The 13,053-nt window shown below is 44.2% G+C and overlaps 1 protein-coding gene across 14 annotated transcripts in view; it reads left to right on the top strand.

Moving 5' to 3' along the window:
• NEDD4L (NEDD4 like E3 ubiquitin protein ligase) overlaps positions 1–13,053 on the top strand; it is a 397,256-nt gene that overhangs the window by 297,880 nt on the left and 86,323 nt on the right. For all 14 annotated transcript variants that reach the window (XR_008314599.1, XM_053288369.1, XM_053288370.1 and 11 more), the window contains one exon: positions 841–1,007. Coding sequence is in view for 13 of the 14 variants with exons in the window: in XM_053288369.1 (XP_053144344.1) it covers positions 841–1,007 (167 nt within the window). In the remaining variant the exon portion in view is untranslated. The remainder of the gene's footprint in view (positions 1–840; positions 1,008–13,053) is intronic.

The raw sequence follows: 13,053 nt of genomic DNA on the forward strand, positions 1-13,053 counted from the left end.
CATGCTGGAGCAACTCCTGCAACTCTTTGGATGTTGCTGTGCTGGTTGTGCTAGATTTTGCTAGACTGGGAGCTTTCAAACATCATACCATTTCTGAAGACTATGAGGCTGTTCACACATGCAGCAAAGACAGGGCTTAGGCAGCTGAGCTGCTGCTGGTGGCCACACAGCTCCTGGCAGTGGCGAAGCGGCAAATCCTGTAGGGAGCTCCAGCTGTTAGCCAGGGTTAAGGGCATGAGCGCACTCTTACCCTGGCTAACTGTCCGTGTGTTGGTACCACGTGACTCTGTGTGGCACCTACACACAAGTAGCTTCCTGACCTGAGTTGGGAGGCACTTGTGTGGTGCATTATGAGAGTTCTGGGGGTCTCCCAGCCCCCAATCCTCCATGCTGCTGAGAGCAGCCAACAGTCTTCTGGGCGGGCGAACGGCCACCCAGCAATGTCAGGGAGATCATCTGCAGGGCAGATAAGCATTTCGACGCTTCCTCCCCTTGCCCCTTTTGAGGTCTTTCTCCCATTCATGAAAAAGGGCTCTATGGCTGCATTCCAGAAATGAGCCCCAAGGATCAGGGCCAGCTTCACTTCTGAGGGACCTCTGGACAAAGTGGTCACTGGTGGGCTCCTCTCTTCTTACCGTAGTGGTAGGTTTTCCATTTTGATCAGTGTATGAAATATAAATGCAACAACACATTTCACTGCTGCTACCTTGATATGATAAGTTTTGAGCTAAAAGCACTTTGAGATTTAGTCATTCATATTAGAAATAATTGAAATCACACACCTTCAGATTCAAATGCTTTAAAGTCAATTTTGCTTTGTTCTTTTCCCCTCCTCTGAAGCATGGCTGGGAGGTGGTGGACTCCAATGATTCTCCCTCTCAACGCCAGGAAGAGTTACCACCTCCTCCCTTGCCCCCTGGATGGGAAGAAAAGGTGGACAATCTTGGACGTACCTACTATGTCAACCATAACAACAGGACAACACAATGGCACCGACCAAGTTTAATGTAAGTATATTTCTTTACACAACATAATGAACTTGTGGAATTCAGAGCCACAAGATGTGCTGATAATCACTAGCCTGAATAGCTTTTTAATGGGATCAAACCAATTCATGGCAGGCAGACCTATCAGTGGCTATTGGCCATGAGACATCTAGCTGATCACCACTGAAACAAGAGGCTGATCTAGATGGATCCTTGGTCAGATCTGACAGGGCTGCTCTTATGTTCTTATGAGTAGTAGCAGACACATGCAGTGAAACTTGGGTGGCTCTGAACTGGCTGCACTGCTGCAGGCACTTTAAAATAATAATTATTATTATTAATAATAATAATTCAATTTCTATACCGCCCTTCCAAAAATGGCTCAGGGCGGTTTACACAGAGAAATAATAAATGAAGATGGATCCCTGTCCCCAAAGGGCTCACAATCTAAAATAAATGATGGCGGTCTTGTACTGGAGCGCGTTTGCACAAATACAGAAGGTGGCACAACTGCACTTCCATGACACTATTTACATTATTGGCAATGTAAGTAGCATCACAGAAGTGTGATCACACCTATTCAAGTATTTGTGCAAGAGCACCAGTATTTATTTATTTGTTAAGATGCTTGCACTGGCAAGGGAAGTTAGAACTGCCCACATTTCACTGCACGATATGTCAGACAGTCTCCATATGCATTGATTGATTGATTGATTGATTGATTGATTGATTAAGTGCCGTCAAGTCGGTGTCGACTCTTAGCAACCACATAGATAGATTCTCTCCAGGATGAACTGTCTTCAACTTGGCCTTTGAGGTTTCTCAGTTGTGCATTCATTGCTTTTGTAATTGAGTCCATCCACCTTGCTGCTGGTTGTCCTCTTCTCTTTCCTTCCACTTTCCCCAGCATTATAGACTTCTCAAGGGAGCTGGGTCTTCACATAATTTGTCCAAAGTATATAAGTAATAAAGTATGATAGTTTGAACCTGGTCGTTTGTGCCTCGAGTGAAAATTCTGGATTGATTTGTTTGTTTTCCTGGCTGTCTATGGTATCCTCAAAAGTCTTCTTCAGCACCAAAGTTCAAAAGCATCAATGCTTTTTCTGACTTGTCCATATGCATACACGTGAATAAAAATCTTTGACTGTCAACTGATTATATGGCATGCTTTTCTGCATCCTGAATGCTGTATTAGACTGGTAGAGGATAGTGAGTAATCTGGTGATGGCGTGTTCAGTTGTTTTTTGCCATTGTTGTGCCTGCTGTTCTCTCTTGGTATTTTTTGCAAGCAGAATACTGTGTTGGATGGTCATCAGATTACCCCAAATAAGACTGTTCTTGCTATATATTTGTAGTGTTGATCTTCACTGAGGAGTGAAAGATGGGACCAATGTTCCCCCTAACAGGGATTCCCAGATGTTATTCACTACAACTCCCAGCATCCCCAGCTGCAGTGGCCTTTGGCTGGAGATTCTGGGAGTTGTAGTCAACAACATCTGGGAATTCTTGTTAGGGGGAACATTGAATAGGACTCCTAAAATATTTGTCATAGATAAAAAGATAATAAAAAGATAAGACAAAAGATAAAAAGTAATTGCCAGCTAGCTTTTTAGATGTTGCTGTTATTATGTTCATCCACTCATTTCTCTTGGCTGCTTCATCTGCCTTTATCTACCCTTCCCCTAGGGAACCTGGAGCCTTGATAGACTGGTTGAACTGAGAGAGAGTGTCTTGCCCAAGGTTATTAATTGGGCTTCATAGTTAAGCAGAGATGTTAACTTAGGTTTTCCATTTCCAAACCCAGCACTGTGCCTGCAAGTTTAGAAGAGTAAAACAATGCTAGCATACAGGGCTGTATGGAAAACAGGTAGCAACTTTTATTAAATAATATACACTGTTCATCAAATCATGCTGCAGTAAAGCAATGGAGGCTCTTCTAGGATGTATCCTCATGCTTAATAGTTCGTAAAATGTTTGGTGGCTGTCCTGAAATTTAAGTCCATGTTTGTTTGTTTGTTTATTACATTTTTATACCACCCCATCCAAAGGCTCTGGGTGGTGCACAACAACAAAAAACTAACCAACAATCAGTTCAAACATTGACAAACATTATATTGGCTTATATTCAAGACAATATAAAAACCATCTAAAACTATTTAAAACATTTAAGAACAATTTAGAAACCTTGTAAGGCCAGATAAACAAATATGTTTTAAGGATTCTCTTGAAGACCAACAATGAAAAGTTACAGATTTCTGTCAGGGGTGCATTCCACAGCCCAGGAACCGCTACAGGGAAGGCCTGGTCCCAAGTCACCACCAGACATACAGGTGGTAACTGGAGGCGGACCTCCTCAGATGACTTTAACGTGCAGTGGGAATCATACAGAAGAAGGCGCTCTCTAAGGTAACCCAGACCTAAGCCATTAAGGACTTTAAAGGTAATAATCAGCACTTCATATTTTGCCCGGAAACATATCAGCAGTAATGTAACTGTTTAAGTACAGGCATAATATGGTCTCTCTGGGTTATCCCAGAGACCAGTTTGGCTGCTGCATTTTGGAGTAGCTGAAGTTTCCAAACTACATACAAAGGTAGCCCTACATAGAGTGCATTGCATTAGTCAAGCCTGGAGGTTACCAGCTGATATACCACTGTTTTGAGGCTGTCCTCTTCAAGGAATGGCTGCAGCTGTCGAATCAGCCAAAGCTGATGAAAATCCCTCCTTGCCACAGCATCTATCTGAGATACCAGGGTGAGGCCTGGACTCAAGAGCACTCCCATGTTGCGTACCTGTTCCTTCTGGGGGAGTGTAACCCCATCCAGCACAGGAATATCTAACTCATCCCTCAGATTCCAATCCACCTGCAATGAGCACCTCTGTCTTGCTTGGATTTAGCTTCAATTTGTTTTCTCTCATCCAGCCCATTACTGACTGTAGGCAGGCATGTAGGAAATGAATGGCATTTCCAGGTTATGAGGATGACAACAAGGATAAATAGATCTGGGTGTTGTCAGCATACTGATAAGCACCCTGCACCAAATCTCCTGATGACCTCACCCAGCCTTTTCATGGAGATGTTAAAAAGCATTGGTGACAGAATGGAGCCCTGAGAGACTCAATATTATAGCTCCTGTTTCAAAAAGCAACCATCACTAAGCTCCACTATGTGCAATCTATCTGAGAGTTAGGAGTGGAACCACTGTAAAGCAGTGCCTCCTATCCCCATCTCCCGCAGGAGATCCAGAAGGATACCATGGTTGGTGGTATCGAACGCCACCGAGAGATCCAAAAGAGTCACACTCCCTCTGTCGATTCCCTCATAAAGGTCATCCATCAGGCCGACCAAGGCTGTCTCAACCCCATAGCCAGCTCTAAAGCCAGTTTGAAATTGGTCTAGATAATCCGTTTCCTCCAAAACTGCCTGGAGCTGGTTAGCCACCACTCTCTCAATCACCTTGCAAAGCCATGGGAGATTGGAGACTGGCCTATAACTGTCCTTCGCTGAGGGATCTAGGGAAGGCTTATTAAAAAGCGATCTAACCATTTCCTCCTTCAAACAAGTAGGCATCCTACCTTTCCTCAGCGATGTGTTAATGATATTAATTAGGCCACCTCAACAGCCAAGTCGGGCAAGGATCCAGAGAACAAGTGCCCCAAGCAGCTTGTCCGCATACTCAGGAGTCACAGATTGAAACTGATCCAATCTACTACTGCAGAAGGAATTGCTGGACACCCCTTAATAGACTCTGCAGAAACAGTGAAGCTCAAGTTGGCCCAAATAGAAGCTATTTCATCCGCAAAGAACCCATTAAAAGCATTACAGCAGAACATAGTCTCTGAGGACTGATTCGAAATTAAAGGTGCATGAATTAAAACTCCTCATGACTTGGGATAACTCTTCTGAACGCGAACCTGCAGATACAGTGCACATAGACTAGATTTTTTAAATTTATTTTTTTGGCTGCATGCACCACCACTGCATAAACCTTCAAATGGGCTCTATGTTGTGTCCTATCAGATTCGAGCCAAGTTCTCCACTTGCGTTCTAGTCATCTACCTTACTGTTTCAGCCCCCATAGCTCCTCTGTATACCAAGGGGCCAGTCTTAAAGCAGGTCAGAAGGAACGCTTAGGAGCGATCATGTTTACTGCCCTGGTGAGTTCCCTGTTCCAGGTTCCCACCAAGGCATCAACAGAATCACTGACAACACCAACACCCAAACCCTCCAAGGCTGGATCCAGCAGCCTTCTCGGGGTGGACCATCATAATAGGTCTACCATCCCTGCAGGGCTGGATTGTGGCTGTGAAACCAACCTTAACCAGGTAGTGGTCTGTCCATGACAGTGGCGAAACCACAGGATCCCCCACCCATGGAACACCCTCCTGTCCCGAACAAAAGACTAAATGGAGAGTGTGGCCAGCAACATGAGTTGGACCTGAACCTAACGGGTAGGCCCATAGTTGTCATGGCTGCTATGAACTTCTGAGCCACACCAGACAAGTCAGCCCCAGAGTGGATATTAAAGTCCCCCAGTACTAAAAGTCTGGAAAACTCCAACACCGGCTCTGAGACCAGCTCCGTCAGCTCAGTTAGGGAGTCAGTTGGGCAGCTGGCTGGATGGTAACAGAATCCCTAATTTATCCCTAGTTCCCAGCCTAAGAAATACACACTCAGTATAAGTCAACTATTTCACAGGGACCTTAGTAAGGGAGATGGTACCCTTATGGACCACAGCCCTGCCCACTTCCACTAACCTGCTTCACGACAGAGTAGCCTGGTGGGAGTAGCTGGGCCCAAACTGGGCCACTTGCCTCCCCCAACCAGGTCTCAGTTACACATGCCAGGTTGGCTCCCTCATCCACAATCAAGTCATTAATTATTTTGGTCTTATTCTGAACTGACCTGGCATTACAGAGGAGTAAGGCTAGGCTCTTTGGGTAGTTGGAACTGCTCCCCGGGGCCTGAGAGCTGATAGGGCAGCCAGAAGTGTAAACAGTTACTAGTTTCCCTTTCCCTGGAAGAGCCAGCTGCTCTGCCAGTGCCAATTCTTCTATCCCCCACCACTACAGTAATAGCTGCCCCAGAGCTGCTGGACACACCCTCCTGCATCACCCTCCTCAAGAGAACCCAAACACATATCAGCAAAAAGTCCTGGCACAATTCAATAAAAAGGAGGACCAACAAACTCTAATCCAGCCCCACCCTAATATCACACACACACCCCAACCTCAGTTCCACAATGAAGGCCCAGCACCAAAGGCCAGTCCCCTTTGGTGGCCAGCTTTGGCGGCTACTTGCAGACAGCTCGCCTAATGGTGCCCACACCAACAGCTGTGCCTCTGGCCTGCCCCAGTCCTTTTAAGCCCAAACACCCCAGACCCCACGTCTCACTTGGGCTCTGTAGCCCAGCTGATGGAACTCACACCCACACAGCTGCAACTTGTCTGGGCAATCAGGGCTGTGGCCCAAGCCGGCAACAGGAATCCCAGCAGATGGTGTTTTCTGCTGGTCAAGGCCGAAGGGAGGAGGCAGCAAGGCTCAGCAGTGTCCTGGCTCAAGCCAGGGAGATTCAGATTGAGTGGAGGGGGAGTCCCCGGCCTCTCAGCTAGCACACACACACCTGTCTTCCTTCTTGCCTCTGGCCTGCCCCGGTCCTTTTAAGCCCAAACACCCAAGACTTCACTTCTCACATGGGCTCTGGAGCCCAGACTATGACTATGTTGTCATAATGCCTTCAAAATCTTAAGCTTTGGCCTACTTCCATGGGTATTATAGTGGGGAAATGTTGGGTTTCTAAAAATAGTAATTAGTTTACTACAGGTCTTGCATCTGATAAAGTAGGCACTTGTTTGAAAAGCTCCCATCACAATAAATGTGTTCGTCTTTATGGTGCCACGGAACGCTTTGATGATTTCACTGTAATAGAATAACATGGTGATTCTTTGTTATTTTTAAAAGTGGAATACTTAAGTTTTGTCAATGCACTATGTGTGTTAGTGCTAGTTTAGAATGAAGAATCTGGCTGTTTTGTTACAGTTGTCAAATCAGATTTCAGTTATATACCATTATGCAAGTGATATATTTTTGTATTGATATTGTCCCACATGTTGTACAGCATTATGCAGGACATCTTAGATGCTGACATCTAAGAAGAAGTGGTGTTCTTGTGCAAGTATGAAAATACTTAAAGGTGCATGTCTGCACTTCAGGAGCACTACTTACACTGGAAACCACGTGAGTAGTGCTCTTGAAGTGTGGAGAATGCTGCTTTAAGTATTTGTACACTTACAATCTTGCACAAGACCACCAACTCATTCTAAGACACTTGCAGTGGTACAAACCAATAGAAAACGCCTGAGTAACACTGCACAACATGTGGGCCACTATTACGATATCCCGATGTCTTATTGACATGCAGTTATGAATATTATTTGCTGATGCTAATAATATTTCCACACTGGCTCTCTCCATACAATACTGTCTATTACCTCTACATTTTTCTTCTTCCACCTTGTATAACTCATGTGCAGGTAGCAATCCTAAACACACTTAATAGGGACTAAATTCAATTTAATCCAGTAAGATTTGCTTCTGAGTAAGGATAAAAAGGATTGGCCTGTTAAATCTGTTGACTTCAATGAACCCAACACTAGGATTTGAAACACTATTTAGAAATAAGTGTCATTGTGACGGCCACATAACACACCCAAGATTCAAAGTTTCTTAAAGCAGCACACTGTAAATTCACTATGTTTTGAGCTGTCTTGCACCCTTTGGATCTATCCTGAACATTTTGGAATAGCTAAGATGCTGATTCTTAGTTTAGTTTTAGGACCGTATTATGGCAGCTTTTCTCAATATTCCAGTTTACTTTGATGCACTACAGATAGCCTATTCTGTTTTAATGCTTTACTCTGTCAATTAGTCTTCCAACCTTCTGCTGTGCTATGAAGTTGAAGAATGAGGAAGTGACTTTCTCTTTTTGTACATGCAGGCAATTTCCCCTGCAGTTTTAACAGGTGAATTTATACAGTAGGATTTGCCACATTGTATTCTCTCATGCTTCCCATGTTTGGAAGTTGTCTTCACAGTACAAAGGCATTTTTAATTAAAAGAGGCTCATCAGCTAATGTGATGCATTTGCATGAGCTTCCACCCATATGGAAGCAGAGTAGTTTTGTCGTAATTCAACTAAAATCATTTTTGTGGGGGGGAGAGAATGAATGGGCCAGTTCAGACATCATGTGGAATCATGGCTAAAGCCATATTCCACATGGTATCCCTCAGCCTTGAGAGTACATGCTCCCCCTTCCCTGTCTGCATAAGTCTCCCAGGAGTTCTACTAGCAATTTATGTTAGAGGGAAGTCCAGTTTAGTTATAATGCATTGGTTCAAACATTATGCAGAACTTCGGTTAAAACTGGGCTCTGTGCAATGTCTCTAAACCTCTGAAGCGTGTGCTCCACCTCTAATCCTTGCATGATCATCCACTTCTGCTCTAGGTTACAGTAAACTGAGATCTGTCATGGAAACTTTTGTTGAAAAACGGTATATAAATATTTGTAGTAGTTGTTGTAGTAGATGTCCAAACCCACCAATCCTGGTTTGTTCTAGCCTGCCTACTTCAAATAAGCCAAGATCTGTGCCCAGGGTTTGAAGTATTTATTTGAAATAGGCAGTCTAGAAAAATCCAAGATTGGTTTACTGTTACCTAGAGCAGAAGTGGATGCTCATGTCACTATTCCCTATTCTCAGATCAAAGCCCTTCCACCCCACCATTACACATTGCTGAAGTTTCTATTCTACCATCTGTAACAGTCTGTACATTGGTTATGGAAAAGCCAAGGAGGATGTTTATTCTCTAAGTTAAAGATATATTAGGAACACATTATCACACACATAAAAATCACCTTCTGCAGCTGAAGAGTATGAAATAAGAATGTGTACCACATAAGGACTTCATATTCATGCATGTACATTTATATGCATATGTGCTAGAGACAAGATGTGTTCCTCACCCCCAGTCAAAGATCTCACTGTTTGATACCAAGCAAGAAGGCTGAACTATGAAGAAAAACTCCTCCAGAAATTCACCCAACAATATTTTAGTAAGACACCCCTCAAAGGCAAAAGTAGGGTCAGTGATTTACCAGGGATTGGGATCAGAAAATACAAAGTCCCTAGAAATTAGGAATAGTTGGAACACATGTTGAAATTTTCAAGATGTGGCATACTGACCATGTTATAGATACTACCATTAAGGTCCTTGGTGGAGGATTGAACATACAGTTAAGGATACAGATTTATCCACAGTATTGTTCATTGACTCAAGCCAGTAACCAGAACCAGTTCAATGCAGACCCTATTGGATGATATTTTATTTGTTTGTTTGTTTAATTTATATCCCGCTCTTCCTCCAAGGAACCCAGAGCGGGCTCCTTTATCAGACAGAGTCCAATGAAAAAATTGCCCCATAAGACCCAATCCAATTGGATCCAGGATAAAGGTACCCATAAGTAGGGATGTGCATGGTCCGGACCAGCACCGAGGGGGGGTCTCCCTTTAAGGGCAGGGGGGTAGAACTTACCCCTTCCGCTGCTCTTCCCCCTCCGGCGCTGTAGTTTAAAGTGAAGTTTTTGGGGTGGCAGCATTCCTCGCTGCCGCCCCTGCCCCCGTTGTCGCCTGGAAGTCTCTGTAATAGCAGCACGCATGTGCGCGTGGCGGCGCCCGCGCGCCTACGTCACATACACGCTGCGCGCACCACTGCGTGTGACGTAGGTGGCGCGCACGGCGGCAACAGGCGTGCGTGTGCCGCCACGCACGCATGCGTGCTGCTATTACAGAGACTTCCAGGCGATGACGGGGGCAGGGGCGGCAGCGAGAAATGCTGCCGCCCCAAAAACTTCACTTTAAACTACAACTCCAGAGGGGGAAGAGCGGCGGGAGGGGTAAGTTCTACCCCCCCTTAAAGGTAGACCCCCCCTCGGTGCCGGACCGGTCCGGCTCAGAACCGGTTCGGAGGCCTCCAACATGGCCTCCGGACCAGTTCGTGCACATCCCTACCCATAAGACCCCGTATGTATGTATGTATGTATGTATGTATGTATGTATGTATGTATTTTACATATTTTTATGCTGCTCAAAACCCACATCTCTGTGCGGTTTACAAGATAAAAACAAAAGTAAAGCATTAGTTAAAAACAAAAACAAGAAATTTAAAACACAACAATTTAAAACATTTAAAACAATATTCTAAAAACAACATTATTCTCTTCTATTTATTTATTTATTTAACATATTTTTATAGCACCCAAAACTTGCGTCTCTGGGCGGTTTACAAAGATTAAAAACAATCAAAACACTATTAGTTAAAAGCCTGGGTGAACAGTTGCGTCTTTAAAGACTTTTTAAAAATTGTCAGAGTTGTATTGAGTGTGTGGGGAGTGGGGGTTGCTTACCTTGTGGCAAGGCAGTGAACTCCTTTCTTTTATCGGTGGAAAACTGTGGGCAGCAGCAGCATTTTAAAGGCTGCTTTTCTTCCAGGAAGCTGCTCCATGATTATCTGGGAAAGGAAACAATGTCCTTTAGTAGGGGTGTGCAATTTGGGTTTTCGGTGATTCGGTTCAGGACCTGAACCGAATCACCCCCGTTCTGTTCTGTGCCCGAATCTGGGCTACCCGAATCACCCCTGATTCGGTTCGGATTCGGATTAAATCCAAATCGATTCGGGTATGAAAAATGGGTCCCAGGGGCAAAATAGTGGGGTGGGGTGGGGTGGTAGTGCCCAATGGTTGGAGGCTACCACCCAAATTTCAGGGGGATTGGGCAAAGGGCTGATTTTTGGGGAATTTTTGAAGTTTTAGTGTCTTGGGGCAGATCCGGGACATAGCGTGGGATCTGGGCAAAAAAAGTGGGGTGGGGTGGTAGTGCCTAATGGGTGGAGGCTACCACCCCAATTTCAGAGTGATTGGGCAGAGGGCTGATTTTTGGGGAATTGTTGACGTTTACGCGTCTTTAAGGTTTTTCCCCATAGAGAAGCATTGAGGTGTCAGCAAATGTATAGCTTCACGTGGGGGGCAAAGGGGTGGCCTAGAGCAATGTGAGGTTGGTGGTAGTGCCAGGTAGGGTCAAGGAAGCTACCTGAATTTTTTCAAAGGATTTGGCCAGAGGGCTGATTTTTGGGGAATTGTTAAAGTTTACACGTCTTTAAGGTCTTTCCTCATAGGGTATGCATGGAGCTTTCAGCAGCCCCATAAGTGCACTTGGGGGGTGATGGGGTGGCCCAGAGCGAGTGGTAGTGTAGTGCACATAGGGTGCCAACCACCCCCATGGGTTTCTAACCCATGGGGTACAGGGCTGTTGTTTCAGAGGTATTCTGAGTGTGGATTCTATGATAGCTAATGAGATTTTCAATGAAACACCATGAATCCACTCTAATTTGCTAATTTAAAGACGCGTAAACTTTTTTTCGGGCCAGAATCAGGGGTGAATCGGCTCGGGCCCGAAAAATATCGGGGGACATCGGGGGTGATTTGGTTCGGACCCGAATCACCCGAAATTACTCGTTTCGGGCACAGATCGATCTGTGCCCGAAATTTTTTGCACATCCCTATCCTTTAGGACACTGTGTCCTTTCCTTGGTGCCTCACTGGGGGAAAATGGCCATTCCCTGTAGTCACATGGGGTGGCCATTTCCCCCCCAGTAGTGGACTGGAGAAAGGATACAACGTCATGATATTGCTTCCTTCCCTGGGCTTCATGGGGTGGTTTACAGAAGGAAAAGTGATTTAAAATGATACTGCTGCAGTCCACAGAGACAGCAACTTTCCTTTGGTAAAGGAAAGAAGGGAAGCTTACTGCCCTGCTGTAAAGTAAGCCCCCATTCCTGATAAAACAATCTGATACTCCCTGTACTATCATAATCAATTTGATGAGGACTTTCCCATGTGCATCATCAACAACACAATGGATTTAATCAGGATGGGATCCGATTGAATCCAATCCTGATTGTTTTGGTGATGCACAGCCCTAACGGCCTTTGTAGAATTAGGGTAGCATTGCAAGAGAGTGAACTCACATAAGAGTCTTTAACTAGCAGCTTTGATGATGAGAATCCCCAGTAAATGGGTTAGTGACTTGCATCCCATATAAAATACCTTGACCTTCTTAAGTCATGACAGCAATAGAAAGAGAAGTAGGTTGCTTTTTTGTTAAGCTTAAGCAATGTCACAACTTGTTATTTCCCTCTCTCATGTCATAAACTTGTATTTTATGTAATCTTCTTACCCTAGTGATGGAGTTCTTTTCATGTTCACAGTTCAGCATTTCTTATTATTACCCTTCTAAAAATGTGGAAAGCTTAACTTCAGATGTCATGCATTATTGAATGGGGTATGAGCTCTACTGACATCAAGCATTAGTTTAACACCGCATTATATTTTCCTTTTTGACAAGCAGCTTTTTTCAGTAATATAAATATTGCAGAGAGTTGTTTGTTTTCTCTTGCATCTGAATTTATGCTCAACACTTATGCCATGTGGTTTCTAGTTTTCATATCCTTTTTATCCTCTTTTTGACACGTCACCTAATATTTATAAGACTACTAGAAACCATTTTGATTACCAGATTATTAAAATACCAGTTCTGTTTTGCAATAGCACATGGGAAGTTCATTTATTAAGCTTGGACTTCTAAATATGAATGGATATGTTGAAGTTTAGAATTATAGATGTTAAATAGTAGTGTTGTGCTACAGAATGAGCAGGAAATTGATAGAGGACTAGGTCCCTTCCTTCAAAGGTCAATATTTGAACATATGAAGCTGCCTCTATTCTGAATCAGACCAGTGATTTGTCTAACCCAGTACCATCTTACCCAGCTAGACTAAGGCAGAGGTCTTTTTCTTCCTTGCTATTTGAGATCCTTTAACTGGAGATGCCAGGGATTGAGCCTGAGACCTTAGGACTCTACCACTAAGCTAAGGCCCCATCCTACTCCTAGAAGTATAAATCCTCTTCCTTGTTCAGATAGACAAAATAGTAAAATACTACAGAGGCCCTCTTT

The sequence above is a fragment of the Hemicordylus capensis genome, chromosome 2 (assembly GCF_027244095.1).
Source record: "Hemicordylus capensis ecotype Gifberg chromosome 2, rHemCap1.1.pri, whole genome shotgun sequence".
In the NCBI taxonomy this organism is placed as follows: Eukaryota; Metazoa; Chordata; class Lepidosauria; order Squamata; family Cordylidae; genus Hemicordylus; species Hemicordylus capensis.